General features: G+C 29.9%; 2 protein-coding genes across 4 annotated transcripts in view; one reads left to right on the top strand and one right to left on the bottom strand.

Annotated features, from left to right (window-relative positions):
- Window positions 1-15,051, bottom strand: part of LOC129919010 (protein ABHD18) — a 31,111-nt gene that overhangs the window by 4,707 nt on the left and 11,353 nt on the right. Inside the window, exon 1 of one of the 3 annotated variants that reach the window (XM_055999807.1) lies at window positions 4,534-4,643. The exons of 1 other annotated variant lie outside the window; for it this stretch is intronic. The gene's annotated coding sequence lies outside the window, so the exon portion shown is untranslated. One more of the 3 variants, XM_055999809.1, reaches the window with a different exon arrangement.
- Window positions 8,491-14,974, top strand: LOC129919011 (ATP-dependent (S)-NAD(P)H-hydrate dehydratase). The gene is made up of 2 exons (XM_055999810.1): window positions 8,491-9,234; window positions 14,213-14,974. The coding sequence occupies exons 1-2, from the start codon at window positions 8,797-8,799 to the stop codon at window positions 14,771-14,773; spliced, it is 999 nt and encodes a 332-aa protein (XP_055855785.1). The 5' UTR covers window positions 8,491-8,796; the 3' UTR covers window positions 14,774-14,974.

Below are 15,051 nucleotides of genomic sequence, written 5' to 3' on the forward strand. Positions count from 1 at the left end.
TGTTTTTAATTTTTATCTGGCAATATTTTCAACCATGCATTATCGTTTTACTAAATCGCTCTATGTCGTGACTATCGTTGTCCTGGGTATCGTTGTTTTGCCTTTCGTTTCGTAATACGAAATAGGGCCCCTGGTATTTTTATATTCTTAAGGATGAAACAAGAATCGACACCTACAGTAAAAAAAAATTACTCACTAACATAGCAAATTAAATGTAAAAAGGGAAGTAAGTAATATATTATTCTTTTAAAATGAATTTCTGACTTCGAAAATATTTCGCTATCCTCAAGTTGGTAAAGCTTAAAAGTAAACCCGAACGTTGATCAAAATCAAAATAACCGTTTTCAATCCGTAAGGATTTAATTTTCGTTTTCAAAGTCGAATGAAAATCAGAATAGTCGTGATAGTGTTAGGCAGAGTTAAGGCTATATGAGAGTTTACTGAAACCGTGCAGAAGACAAGATCCAGTATTTTATTGCAGAAGTTATGAAACCATTATATTCACCCCTGTTCTGATTTACGCTCCGAATTGAATTCGTTACCGAAATTGAATTTTTCACAGATTTAAAAATAGTGTACAAAATTCGTAACGAAATGAAGACGTCAAAAAAATAAAGTAATAGCTACTCCATAGTATTTTAGAATAGCAGAATTAGCAAGAATTAAACACGAATTGAAATGTGGATGACTACTTTTTTTTAAAACGAAAGTATTGCTGGCGTAAACGAAAATCAGAACAGGTGTGATTGACTTAATCCGCATGAAGTCAATTCGTTCATAACTGAATGTGAGAATTTGCAATCTGCAGTTTTAAATTAAAACCAATAAAATGGTATGAAACAATTAATTTATATTTTAACTACTACTTAAAATATAAATTAATTGTTTCATACCATTTGATTGGTTTTAATTTAAGTAAATAATATAATTATATATTAAAATAGTAAGTTAGCCCATTTGCTCATACTATTCACAAATTCTAACCTTAGATAGGTCGAACATAGCTCTAGTGTTTCAAAAAATGTGTGTTGTAAATATTACCATCTGTAGATGGTTAATGCTAATTAATTTGAATAAATTTATATTTAATTGATAATTTATTTCCTTTTTACTACACACATCAATTTTTGAAGCCGCGTTCTTTCTTTTTTGGCCAATAAAATACTTTAAGGGCCAGTTGTACAAATATTCAATCCGTAAATCAGCAACTTTTATCTTCTGAAATTAGTAGTAAAGCTAAGGTTTAGCACTGGTTGAAGGTCAATATATGAAAAAATAGCCACATCCATGCTTGAACCGAAGTTGACCCGCAGCTAATCCGTCAAAATCGGCGAGTTAAATTCCTGAACCAAGGCTGATCCACGTTTGTACAACTGGCACTAAGTAGAACATAAAATCCTTAAGTTCTACTATTTCTTCCCCCTAAGTTATGTTAAACTAAGAGGAATTTATGTATGACACAATTTGAAGTTCGTGCAAACTGCTATGTTGAACTTAAATGTTTATGTTTCACATAAAGATTTAAAGACTCAAATGCAAATGGGCCTTACATTTGAACTCAAAGAAAAAAAATATAAAATTATTTAAATTTTGAAAACAATAGTTGCAATGACAACTAGAAAATTAAAAGAGGAGTAGTTTATATTTATGAAGTTTTTGTTTAAGTTATAGTGGAGTAACTAAAGCTCAAAAATTGGCAATATTAGGGAACCCGGCCGAACAGCTTAGATTTTGATGATCTTTTTTTTCAAACGTCGGTAATTAAAAATACTTTAAAGTCTATAGATTAAAAATTGCCGGTGTTGCCGTTTTGATTTTTTAAATTTAATTGAAGATTTTTGTGAACAAAAACAAATTTTTTTCAAAAATTTTCTTAAATTTCATAAATTAATTGATGCCAAAAGATTGTCTAGGAAATTCAAGGAAAAAAAATATATGGGAGTGAGGGACAATCTTCCATCGTTCAAGCGATAGATGCAATTTTCTTATTAATTGACTTCAAACACAAAAAAAAATATTTGAACACAACGGCAACACCTACAATATTCAAATAAACATTTTTTAAAAGCTGGAAGCTTAGTCATATATGTAAAATTAAAATTAAGTTAATTGAATGAACGGCTTTTGAAAGAATGGTAATTGAACTCAGATTTTTGAAAAAAAAAAAATTATTGAAAAAATTTTAACATGTCGTTTTTTAAACTTGGTCGTAATATAAAATGCATTTTTTTTCAAATTTTTATTTATTATGATTTCAAATTATAAAAGGAAATGTCAATATGTATTACGGTTTATGAAAAAAATTAAAAAGTATTTCATTTTCGAAGAACTTTTTTTAATAAAAGTTTTGAAAAAAATGTAACTTATTTTTTTTTAAAGTTCAACATCTAAACATAAAATTATTTTTTATTCATTTAATAACCCTTACTGTTGAAAGTTAAATAGCAAAAATTTAAAGTTCCTATTTACCACAGTCTTTGAGAAAATTAATTATTTCAATGCAAAAATTCAGTTTTAATAAAAAAGAAACCATTGAAATTGAAGTAATTTTTCATTTTTTTTTTCAAAAGTGTGGTATATTTTACCTTTTTTGCTTCGAAATTCAACTGATAATATTTATGGCCAAAAATTTATTTTAAATAAATTCATATTTTATTAGAAAAAGTTTGGAAAAAAGTCATTTTAAATTTTTCTAATAACATTTTTTTTTTTAATTCTGAGTTTGAGGACCGTTTTTTCAAAAAGTCTTTATTAAATTTAGTGGATTTAAATTTAAGAGATAAGAATGAGCTTCTGGCTTTTTAAAAAAGTATTTTAGAATATTGTAGGTGTTGCCGTTGTTTTCAAAATATTTTTTTTGTGTTTGAGGTCAGAATGTTAGAAAATTGCATTTATCGCTTAAACGATGGAAGATTGTCCCTTACTGCCTTTTATATATTTTCCTTAAATTACCTAGAGAATCTTTTGCTATCATTTGTTTAAGAAATTTAAGCAAAAAAATGGTTTTGTTAAAAAAAAATTAATTTTAATTTTAAAAAACAATACGGCAACACCGGCAATTTTTAATCTATAGACTTTAAAGTATTTTTAATAACCTACGTTTGAAAAAAAAATCGTCAAAATCAGAGCTGTTCGGCCGGGTTCCCTAATATCTTGTATTAGATACTCTACTATTAAATTACTTTATCTAACAGACAGTTCATTAAAAGATGATAAGTCTGCATCATACATTTTAATTTGCGCTTTAGAAGTATTCTAGATCACAGTGAAGCCGTTGCGAAATTTTAACCAAATTAAGTTTGTTATTTTCATCGACTACTTGAATCGACTAGCATTTGTGGTAGACCACCCAAGTTTGTTTTTGTTTACTCAGTTTCTTTCATTTCCTTCTCTAAATTATATTTTTAAGCCAGTAATTTAATGGTTAGAAAAGGGGTTGAGTAATTCATTAGGGATTTTTACCCTCTATGTCACTAATTCCCTATTCCATTTCCTACATGGTGTGTTGTGTTATCACTGCTTCTAATCCCAACCTAACCTATATATTTTTAATGAATGCAATAACAAAAGTTAATTGACAGCAAGTCATAACATTTAAAATAATTCTTTTCGTCCATACATATAAAATCTACATAAATGTACTGTAGGTCTGTTCTATCTAACAGAGTAGTCACGAATCACGATAGGGAATAAATTTGAATTCATAAAACTTGTTTCCATTTGCTACACGAGCGCTTTTATTTTTATTGCATTCAATTAACAACACAAGGCTGCATGCAGTTATTCAATTTGCACCCATTTGCAAAGACCGAACAAGATTTTGATTTTGCATGATAAAAAAAGGAGACACAAATTGCTAACAAAAATTTGTTAGGTCACAGAACCTTACTAATTACTGATAAGATTCTCGATTCTCAGTAAAACAAAAGAAGATCAAAGTGAAACCCTATAAAACTAACGACCACCCTGGCTTGTTGCTACGCCTTTATTAAAGTCAATAAACTTGTGATTGATTTATCTAATAGATTCCATCACAAACAAATTTTATTTACTTAATCAATAAAGTTGTATACAAAAAGTGAGGTTACAATCTTCATTCTAATCTTAAAATGCTATCAATTTAAATGCCTACCCGCCCAATAAACACATCCCCGGCTTAGATTTAATTCGCAAATAGGCAACTACACAAAAATTAGTGTTCGTTGCATCTTATCGTCTAATCTTTCTAATCTTCACAAATAGTATCAAATTTGCATGATAAACAAAAAATTTAACACCAGCAAAGTAAACTAATTTCAACCAATCAATGAAGTTTGATCTAGATTTCTGTAGAATTTACATCTAAAGTTATATTGCGCTTATTTATCTAGTGATGTAATTTGTAATAGTTACGTAAAAAAAATAAAATTAATTATGTCTTCAATGGAGTCATTACAATTAATAATTTATAAAAAAATTAAAATTTAAATATTGATAAGATAGAAATGGTTTTAGCAAAGTCAGAACTTAAAAGCACTTGAAAAAAGCACGCACAAATTGAAATAATGTACTACAAAGTAACAATAATAAACAAAATAACAATATTCTTGTACTATGTGTACTGTCAACTGTCAAACAAAAACAACAAAACTGATAAGAATTGGAATATCGAATTGGAAAATTGAATATAGACTATTGAACAAACTTTCCAATGTACTATTTTTAATTCTAAGGGGAAATTTTATCACTTGTAACAAGAGGTCTGCATGAGTTGTTTTGATAAGTATTCAATGTTTGTTCCAGTTTTTGGGCGAAATGTATATACTCATCACAGTACACACGGAGAAAAATTAATCTAGTATTTTATACTCCATATGACTAGTAGGGAAATTAAAGTAAAAAGCCCTAGATTTTAAGTAAAATTTACCTTACGTATTGAACATTTCTTTGCTCCGTAAAGTAATTTTTGCAAGACAATTATGGCGAACAAAATAAAGTAGTATGTACCTTACGAGTAGCAATATTTTCTTTACGTAGAGTAAAGTAAACCTTCATCCAAAAAAGGGTATGACTCTTTTCACTTTAAGATTCTAGTAAAACATATTTTACAAATCTAACTATTCTATGAATAAGTTTTACCTTACACTAAGGTAATAATATTACCTAATTCTAGGAATTTGCCCCTATACATAGTAATAACTCTTAATTGCTGTCATGAAAAGTCTGCCATTTTGTCTTCCATGTGTTTTGGAAATTTTTTTTGTCAAAGCTTTTAGGTGTCCGGGTGCGGAATAATTAATAAAGAAATAAAATCTAAAAAATTCTTTTCTCATTTGTGTTTTTCTTTTGGAAGTGAAATGTTTTCATTACTTTTTGTGTTCTTTTATGCGTTGTTATTGGCTCCGTGGATAGCAAATTTTTTTCTTGTGTTAGAATAATATATGTATCCATACATATATGCATTAACATCATTCAATCTAATTAATTCATGAAGAATTAGAAAAAAATTGGATCAAATAAAGTCAATTCCATTTTTATTGATGATATTTTCCTAAATAAAATTGTTTGTTTGCACCTTACAAAAATTATAATAAACTAGGTAATTAATGTAATTATTAAAAAACATAACAGGGTTATACGTTTCGTACTTCTAAATAGCTTTGAGGATTAAGTACGTGTTATATAGTTATGCTTTTCAATAATTACACTTTTTTTATTTTAATTTTTGTAAGATAAATGCATACAATTTTATTTAGAAAAATGTCATCAATAAAAATGAAATTGACTTTATTTGATCCAATCTGTAACTAAATTATTTACCTTTCTTAGAGAAGTTCAATTTACTTTAAAAATCAGTATTTTAAGCCTTATATTAAGGTAAAATATGTACCTAACTTTCTAGTGATTTCTATTAGAAATTCATACAAAAAAAGGCTTTACTGTAAAGTTAATCATAAGCTATAAATTTACTAGAAAAGTAAGGTAAATTCCATTTTATTGGGGAGTCATCCCTATTTAAACTTTACATTAAAGTTAAATATACAAGAAATAAGGTGGTTCATACCTTATTTTTTCTCCGTGCACATAAAACACAGTACACATAAAAAGGTAATATATTCCGAACTGACATTGGTCGCCAGATTGTCAAAACATGACACTTTGGCGACCAATGTCAGCTACCGAATTCTTAATTGTTTAAAATACCGACGAAAAACGCACAAAAAACCGATAAACCACGCACACCACTAATTTTTAAAGAATTATTTATCATTTTCCGCGATGAAACACGAAGAAAATTTGTTATTTTTCAATTTATAATATTTTTAAATGACATTTTATAAATTAAAACAAAAACAAATTTCCTGTTTACTGCGATTGAAATATAAAAATTAAAGGCAGACTTGACAGATTGGTGCCCATTTTTGACAAACAAATTTTGACAACGTTCGGAATATATTACCTTATTATAAGTCTGTTCACTGACGCTGTGCTGGACTGTTCTAGACAGAAAAGTACAGCTTTTTGCTGTTCATTGAGATTTTTTCTGTGCTGAACTGTTCTAGTTTCCTGTTCATTGACAAAACAAGAACAGTTTAGAACAGGATTTTCTGTTCTTGCTTTTGAGTCAGATCAGGTTAGAACAGATGCGTGAGAAGTGTCAAAAGCAAAGCTGTAATTTTTTGTTTTTGTTTTGATTTAATTGTGCGAATATTTCTCGGGTGCTCGTGGTTTTTCTAACTAAAAACAATTTTTAATTATATTTTCCGCAGTAAAAACTCAAAAAATAGATAAAACTAACTAGAACCGATAAGAAAAAAATTCATATAGTTTACAATTAGTTTTTTTATTTTGACAACTGACGTTTAAATGACTGTTCTTACTTGATCTGACGTTTCTCACGAAACTGTGCTGTCCTGTCCTGTTCTGATCTAGAAAAATCCTCGCTGAACAGACTTTATGTGTACTGTGCTTTCCAATGTACTATTTTTAATCGAAGGGGAAATTTTATGACTTGTAACAAGAGGTCTGCATGAGTTGTTTTGATAAGTATTCAATGTTTGTTCCAGTTTTTGGGCGAAATGTATATACTCATGGTCCTTAGTAACCCTAATAGCCTGTTTTCACTACAGCCAAAATGAGATAATTTCACAAATTAGGTCAGTTCAAATTCCAAATTCAATTTTTTTTTCTATAGAATTTGACATTCGAAATGAGATAATTTGCGTAAAGGCTTAACTACATACACCACTTTTTGAAAAAGTACAAAAGTGAAAATATTTTTTTTCTGGCTAGCGCAATTGTTTTGTAAAAAAGAGTATATAAATTGTTTTTTAGACCAAAAAATAAGCTTTCTGCATCATTTCTTTTTATTTTCCAGCACGAAAAACTATACAAAAATGCGTTTGAAAATTTTCACTTTTGTACTTTTTCACTTTTTGAGCCAATGTAGTTATGGCTTAATAATCTCATTTGGATTTTAGTGAAAACAGGCTATAAATTTACTTAGATAAATCTCGGATTTAGGGAAGGCGGAATCATATCGTTGTCGTAAAGCAAAATTGTTCTAAATCACTTTTTACCGAAAATGAGATAATAGCCGTTTTTTTTATTATCCCACTTGATCCATATAGATCATTATACCCTCTGTGGGCACACCTTTTTTTTGCGAATTTGGTTTATACTTTTTCATGTAGCTAGAACTTTTTTCGGTCTCACTATGAAATTGATGTAGAATTTTCCGAGGAATTCGAATATTTTATTCACAATTCCAAAAAATATGTATTTTCACTATATGGCACTTAGTACCAGTTGTACAAACGTGGGTCAGCCTCGGGTCAAGAATTTAACCCACCGATTTCGGCGGATTAGCTGCTTTTCAACTTCTTTTCAAGCATGTGGTTATTTTTACATATATAAACCTTGAACCAATGCTAAACTTCAGCCTTCCTACGGATTTCACAAGATAAAAGTTGCTGATCCACGGATTAAATATTTGTACAACTGGTTCTTAGTGATTTTGAGTGAATTTTGTTTTGAAATCGAGAGAATTGCTCATCTGAGAAGCGTTCTATCTGTCATTTTCGTGCGAATAAAACACTTTCAAAAGGCTTCCGAATAATTCCGGACGCTTCCGGAATTGAAAACGACATTACTTGAAGGGATACAGGCAAATAAAATAAACCGAAGAAACAAACCTTGCTGTCGACGAAATCAAATAAAGCAAAAATAGCAATAAAATGAACAATTAAAGAAAGCAAAGAAAAACTCTTAGGGTAGAAAATCTTTCTTTTCATCTTTTAAAACTTTTTTTTCTCTTTTGCACTTATGGCGTTTAGCGCTTTGCATCTTCGTGTAAAAATCGTCCTGGAAAACTAGTCAAATGTAAATCGTTGCTAAGGAAATTAAATTTCCCAATTGGAATAACCTACGACATTCCATTTAAAATCAATATTAAACTGGAAAGACAATCGTCTCTTCTTCATTTTTATTCTACGTCAAAATTCCAAATTAGCCAAATGACAAGTTGAACATTTACCATATTTTTCAAATTGACCTAAAAAACTTGCCAAATTTTTATTTAACCTGATTAAAAACATCTACTTTTTAAAAATTAAATTAAAATCACTTAACATTCAATTTAATGTTAAGTATTTGCTGACGACTTGTTAAAGTATGAATTTATATAAAAAGAGACAACATTCAAAACTCTGATAATCGAATTAAGATCAAAAGGTCTTTGAAAAAGAAAAAAGAAGGAGAACATAAAATGTATACAATACCGTCGTTATTTCTATTAAAAAAAACTTACACAATATAATGATTAAAAGTGGACTCTGCCGGGGCCAAATAGTAGAATTATTAAAATACTCTTCCTCTAACCAATCCATTTTAAGTCATATTAATTCCACTAGAAGCCAAACCACAAACATGACTCAATTAGTTGAAGCTTCTGTGGATACAAATAAATTATTACGTCTAGTTAGACTTGTAGTGCCTTCATTGAGTAATGGCAAACACAAAGGCCAGTCTGGGAGAATTGGAGTTATTGGGGGCTCTTTGGAGTACACAGGAGCTCCCTATTTCGCAGCTATTAGTGCCTTAAAGGTCGGAGCTGACTTGGTACATGTATTTTGCCAAAGAGAAGCAGCCTCTGTTATCAAATCTTATAGCCCCGAATTGATTGTGCATCCGTTGTTGGATTTGGAAGATGCTGTCAGTCAAATCGAGCCATGGCTGGAGCGTTTACATGTTTTGGTATGTTTTTTCACTTCTCTCTTTTCTCTTTATAGTACAGATAAAATAGGCATTAAAAAAAAAAATTGTTACACTCATGAAACTTGGCAAAAAGTTGAACTTAAGATTTTAAGGCCTTTTTTCTGGCGCATTTATTTTAAATGTAAAAACGTTAAATAAAATTTCAAAATTACACATTTAGCCCAGAGAAATTAGTAATTTAAATCGCATTTTTCGCGGGACAAAATTTTTTTCATGAAATGTGTTCGGGTGGTTGTCCTTATCATAAAAGTCAATTTGTTGGGATAATTGGAGGTTGGGAACAGCCGCCATCTTGGAAAAGAGATTGGTATCGTTTTTATTGAATAGCTCCATTGTTATTCATTTTAACAAAAAATGACAAAGGTAAGACTTATTAACAATAAAATTATCTAAGAAATGATATACAAAACAATTCCATGAGTTGATTAAATAAAATTTTATAGTTGGTCAAAGTGCGGGTTTGTATCGCAAGGTTGGGACAAAATGACATTTTTTCATATATCTGACGAACTTTTGATTTGTTTGGATAATTCTTCATGAATGAATTGTAGTACTTATAATTACCTATAAAATGAGCCCACAATCGTTATTGTCACCATCGTATTGTAGAAGTAATCTAACTCCGAAACTCTCCATGTACTAGTCAAAAGTAAGAAAAAAGCTGTTTTTTTGCTAGTAGGCCGAGAAAATTTTGGGAGTAGAGGTACAACCAAAATATAAGTGCGCAGTTTTGCAGCCATACGCGTGTTAATGTCGATTTCAAAAATCTGACAACTCTAATTTTGTGTTTTTGAAGCTTTTTTTGTTTAGATTTTTGTTTGTTTATTTGAATTGAAAAGCCTGATATGGTTAGTTAAAAAAGCTTATATCGTGAGTTCTATTAACCCCATAGCCGAGATTGAGGTGTCCAGATTTAGGAAAAATAATAGAGCATCAGCTTGTATATTTATAATTTCAAATAGTATAAATTTAGCCCATTCACATTAACTGGAAAACTTACGTTATTTAACCCCTCAAAAACCGTATAAAGCACAAAATTAGAGTTGTCAGACCTTTGAAATCGACATTAACACGCGTATGGCTGCAAAACTGCGTACTTATATTTTGGTTGTACCTCTACTCCCAAAATTTTCTCGGCCTACTAGCAAAAAAACAGCTTTTTTCTTACTTTTGACTAGTACATGGAGAGTTTCGGAGTTAGATTACTTCTACAATACGATGGTGACAATAACGATTGTGGGCTCATTTTATAGGTAATTATAAGTACTACAATTCATTCATGAAGAATTATCCCAACAAATCAAAAGTTCGTCAGATATATGAAAAAATGTCATTTTGTCCCAACCTTGCGATACAAACCCGCACTTTGACCAACTATAAAATTTTATTTAATCAACTCACGGAATTGTTTTGTATGTATATCATTTCTTAGATAATTTTATTGTTAATAAGTCTTACCTTTGTCATTTTTTGTTAAAATGAATAACAATGGAGCTATTCAATAAAAACGAGACCAATCTCTTTTCCAAGATGGCGGCTGTTCCCAACCTCCAATATCCCAACAAATTGACTTTTGTGATAAGGACAACCACCTGAACACATTTCATGAAAAAAATTTTGTCCCGCGAAAAATGCGATTTCATGCCCATATTTTGACTAATTTCCCTGAGCTAATTAGATTTAATAAAGGATATAAGCAAACGTTTAAAAACATTAAAATTTGATTAATTTTTAATTACATTTGGCAATTCGTAAAAAAATTTAAAAGCGGAATTGAAAGTCGTCACTCAAGTAAAAATTTTACTCAAGTGAACATTTGCTCTTGCGTTTGGCCCACTTAGAGCCGTTTTCTTCACTAAAAGTTGAAGTCAACTTCAGGAATTTTATTCTCAACTTGAGATTTTGTTTTTCTTCACTCAAAGTTGGCAGTTTCAACTTTTGATTCTCAACTCTCGAGTTGATCAACTTCTGGTTTGCTCAACTTTCGAAAATAGTAGAAGTTGAGGGAACAAACCTGAGAGTTTTATGTGAAATGTCATATTTTTTTCTTCTTTTTGATGCTAAATCGTGGGAAAAGCTCTTTTATTTCTGTTTTCATGGACAAATTGAGAATTAAACCTATGGAAACATATTTTCCAATCGCAGAATATTTTTATTTATTAAAACATTGTAATACACATTTTCTACCGATTTTTTTTTTACATCCTGTCAACATCGCTCTTGCGCACACACACACACACACACACTTTTAAACAAAAAAAATTATTCCTTTGAAATTCATTTTTACAGAAAAAAAAACAAAGCAAAATGCGTTTAAATTTATTACTAAAATTAATTTGACATTTTGACAAAAAAACATTGCACCAGATATACAGAACTTCAATTTAAATGACATACTCGATTGCTTTTAAAATTTGAAACTGACAATATTAGTATAAACTGTCACAAATATCCCAGGGATATTTCTCAACTCGAGAGTTGAGAAAAAAAAGTGAAGAAAACAAATGTTCAACTTTTGCTTCAACCTTCGAGTTGAAGTCAACTCTCAAGTTCGCCAACTCTCGAGTTTGCTTCAAGTTGAGCAATAGTGAAGAAAATGGCTCTTAAGCTACTCGTTACGTTAAGAAAACCTAAATGTTTCTTTGATTTTAGCTTATGAATACCAACTGAAGAAATTTTGAAGTAATTGCGTGAGCAAACACTCAAAAAAATCATCTCAGGCTTGTGCTTGAGAAAAATTTTTACTTGAGTGACGACTCTGAATTTTGCCTTAACTCCTTTATACATACGGTGACCATATTTCTGGGAGCAAAACCCGGGACAGATAAAAAATTCGTTGAATCGTTTTGAAAATATTGATTAAAAAAAAAATTTTTTAATTTTTTTAAATGAGTTTTCATAATTTTTCCTTATTTTGATATCAATATTTTCTAAACGATTTTATGGGAGCATTTTTGTTGAAATCATTTGAGTCTTTTACGAAATCAGAAGTCAAGAAAATGGTTTTATAATAATGTCTGTTAATAACTTCAAAAAAATATTTTTTTTAATCAAAATCGTTAGAGCTGTTTTTTAACATTTTAATTTTATTTTAAATGATTTTGAAATTGTATGATCTTTAATAGGTACAAATTTTAACATTTTCTTAAAAGTTTTGAAACTTATCTGGGTTCTTTACTCTTCCATTTGTTGTTCTTTATTTGAAAACATTTTACCTGGTGTAGCAACCAGACAAACAGAAGCTAGAACTAAATAATTGACGAACATTAAAAAAAAAAACTTAAACCTAGTCTAGAGGCGAAACGAAAATTTTCATACAAAACCTGCACAAAATTTTGTTTTTCGTTGCACAATAGGTAACGAAATTCTTACCTGTGCTAGAATATATGGAGATTTTTAAATCGTTTGTCACTCCCTTTTATTTGTCCAGGCAATTTTTCGTGCAGCAAAAGTTTTTTGACTTTGGAAAATTTTCGTTTTGCTTCAGCCTAGGCTTAATGCTTTATCCGAAAAATTAGAAAAATTTTATTTCCAGCATAAAGTTGATTGGTATGTAAAATCTGCATTTCATTGCCTTATTTTGAAGTTTTTGAAGCCTGTTGATTTCCGATAAATTCTCCATAAACAAAATTGTTGAGATTGTCCAGTACTTTATAATTTTATTTATATCATTAATGTAAAAGAGAAATAGAAGTGGGCCTAATATTGTTCCTTGTGGTACACCGAAAGAAGGATTTTCACTGTTGGAAGGAAAAGCACTCATTTATTTTAGTTCGTTGAGTTCTATTGTTTCGAAAGCTCTTTGAAAGTCAATGAAAACGGAAATTATTTTATTTTTATCATGTCTCAGGGTTTTTAGGGTCATAATAAGCCAGTTTAGAGCTGTTTCACAAGAATGTTCTGAACGAAATCCCGACTGATTTAGAATAAGAATGTTATTATCCGACACGTATTTAAATAATTGCTCATAAGTCACTTTTTCAAAGTTTTTTTCAATTAGCATAACTTTGGTATTTTGACATAAATGGGCTTTGAACTAGTGCTTAACCACGGATTTAATATTTGTACAACTGGCCCTAAGAAAAAATTGGTTGGAAGGGTGTTTTTTTTCGAAGAGACAGTAAAATCTGTTATTGGTCCCAAAAGGCCAATGATTCATTTAATTTTTGGTTTCGATGACAAATTGAACGTTTATACTTAAGTTCTTAGGCGTTTTACACGAATCATTGTCTTCTTGGGACCAATTACAGATACTGTCTCTTCGAAAAAAAAAAACACTTTTTCACATATTTTTTTCTTATAAAAAACTCTTTATTCTTTCTTTATCTATACCAAATGCAAAGTCAATCAATTTTGTTTTCACTAAAAAAAAAATACCCTTTTAACCGTGATATTCTTATAGGCACCTTAGATTATTGCATAATAGTAGTACTAGGGTACCACTTTATTACTTAATTTTTCCAATATAACACATAACTCAACCCATAAAAAAACACCCTTTAACTAAAAATATTTTTAAGAACTTTATGAATTCTTTGTCCCTGCTTTATCTAACACCTTCATCCAGAATTTCATCAATTTACCATGTTTTTCACATGGGTTTCGGTTATATTTTATCTGTTTTACTTTTCTTAGAGCAATTGTATTGATTTTATTTTTATATCATTAGATTCAGAATCAAAAAATACGTTAAAACCATGTGTCATATGATGATATTCCACAAACAATTTTGTTCACTATATTTTTGGCCTTCACCCCCTACCTCGCTTGTTCGCGAAAAAACACCCTTCCATCCATTTTTTTTTTTTTTTTACTTTTTTGATCCTTGGTTCTTATCGCAAAAGCAAACTTTTTGCCAAGTTTGATGAGTGTAACAATTTTTTTTTTATATTTGTTGATTTTATGTACTACTTTACCTGTACTATAAAAAAGGTTTTAATCTTAATATCGCCACTAGGTTATTGGACCAGGACTCGGACGTGAACCGACCATATTTGAAACCGTTAGCCAAATTATAGAATCGTGCAGAAGTACATCCAAACCTCTTATCATCGATGCTGATGGTCTACACTTAATCAGCTCAAATCGACAACTTATCAAAGACTACACTGGTGTCATTCTAACTCCAAACGCAAGAGAATTTGAAGTTCTCTTTGGAGATACCCCAGAGACCATTGAAGAGAACATGAAAAGCATGGGCAATGGTATAACGGTGATGCGAAAAGGTGCCCGTGACAAAATATACATAACAAATACCGTTGAAATCTATCAACTTGGAACTGGTGGATCGGGTCGTCGATGTGGAGGACAAGGAGACCTCCTCAGTGGCTCTCTAGCCACATTCTATCATTGGGCTCTCGAGTCGAATCAGACAAATCCGTCATTTATTTCGGCATTTGCAAGTAGTTTTCTAACTAAACAATGCAATTCGTATGCATTCAAGAAATTCGGTCGAAGCATGGTCACGGGTGATATGATAAATGAAATTCATAATGTTTTTGAGGATTTCTTTGAGTAAATTACTATTTAATGATTACACCGAATTGGGTGATAGGTTTTTGAAATTCTCTTGGTGATTATTAATGAATTATATTTCAAATGATTAGGTACACTCTATATTATATATATATAAAAAATTTATGTAAATGCTAAATGCTGTTTTTGTTGGCATCATCATCATATTGTGATTTAAAATTAGACCAAAATAAAATTTTTTCTTCGAATTATTATATGGAAAATCCTATCGTATACTATTAATTTAATTTTGGTGCTGGCAACACACCCTTTTATTTGGCT

Source organism: Episyrphus balteatus, chromosome 4 (assembly GCF_945859705.1).
Source record: "Episyrphus balteatus chromosome 4, idEpiBalt1.1, whole genome shotgun sequence".
Lineage (NCBI taxonomy): Eukaryota > Metazoa > Arthropoda > Insecta > Diptera > Syrphidae > Episyrphus > Episyrphus balteatus.

Bases quoted from the DNA above. Each gene is read 5' to 3' on its own strand.
- LOC129919011 (XM_055999810.1), top strand. From the start codon at position 8,797: ATGATTAAAAGTGGACTCTGCCGGGGCCAAATAGTAGAATTATTAAAA. The intron at 9,235-14,212 runs GTATGTTTTTTC...TATCGCCACTAG, and splicing joins TGGAGCGTTTACATGTTTTG to GTTATTGGACCAGGACTCGG.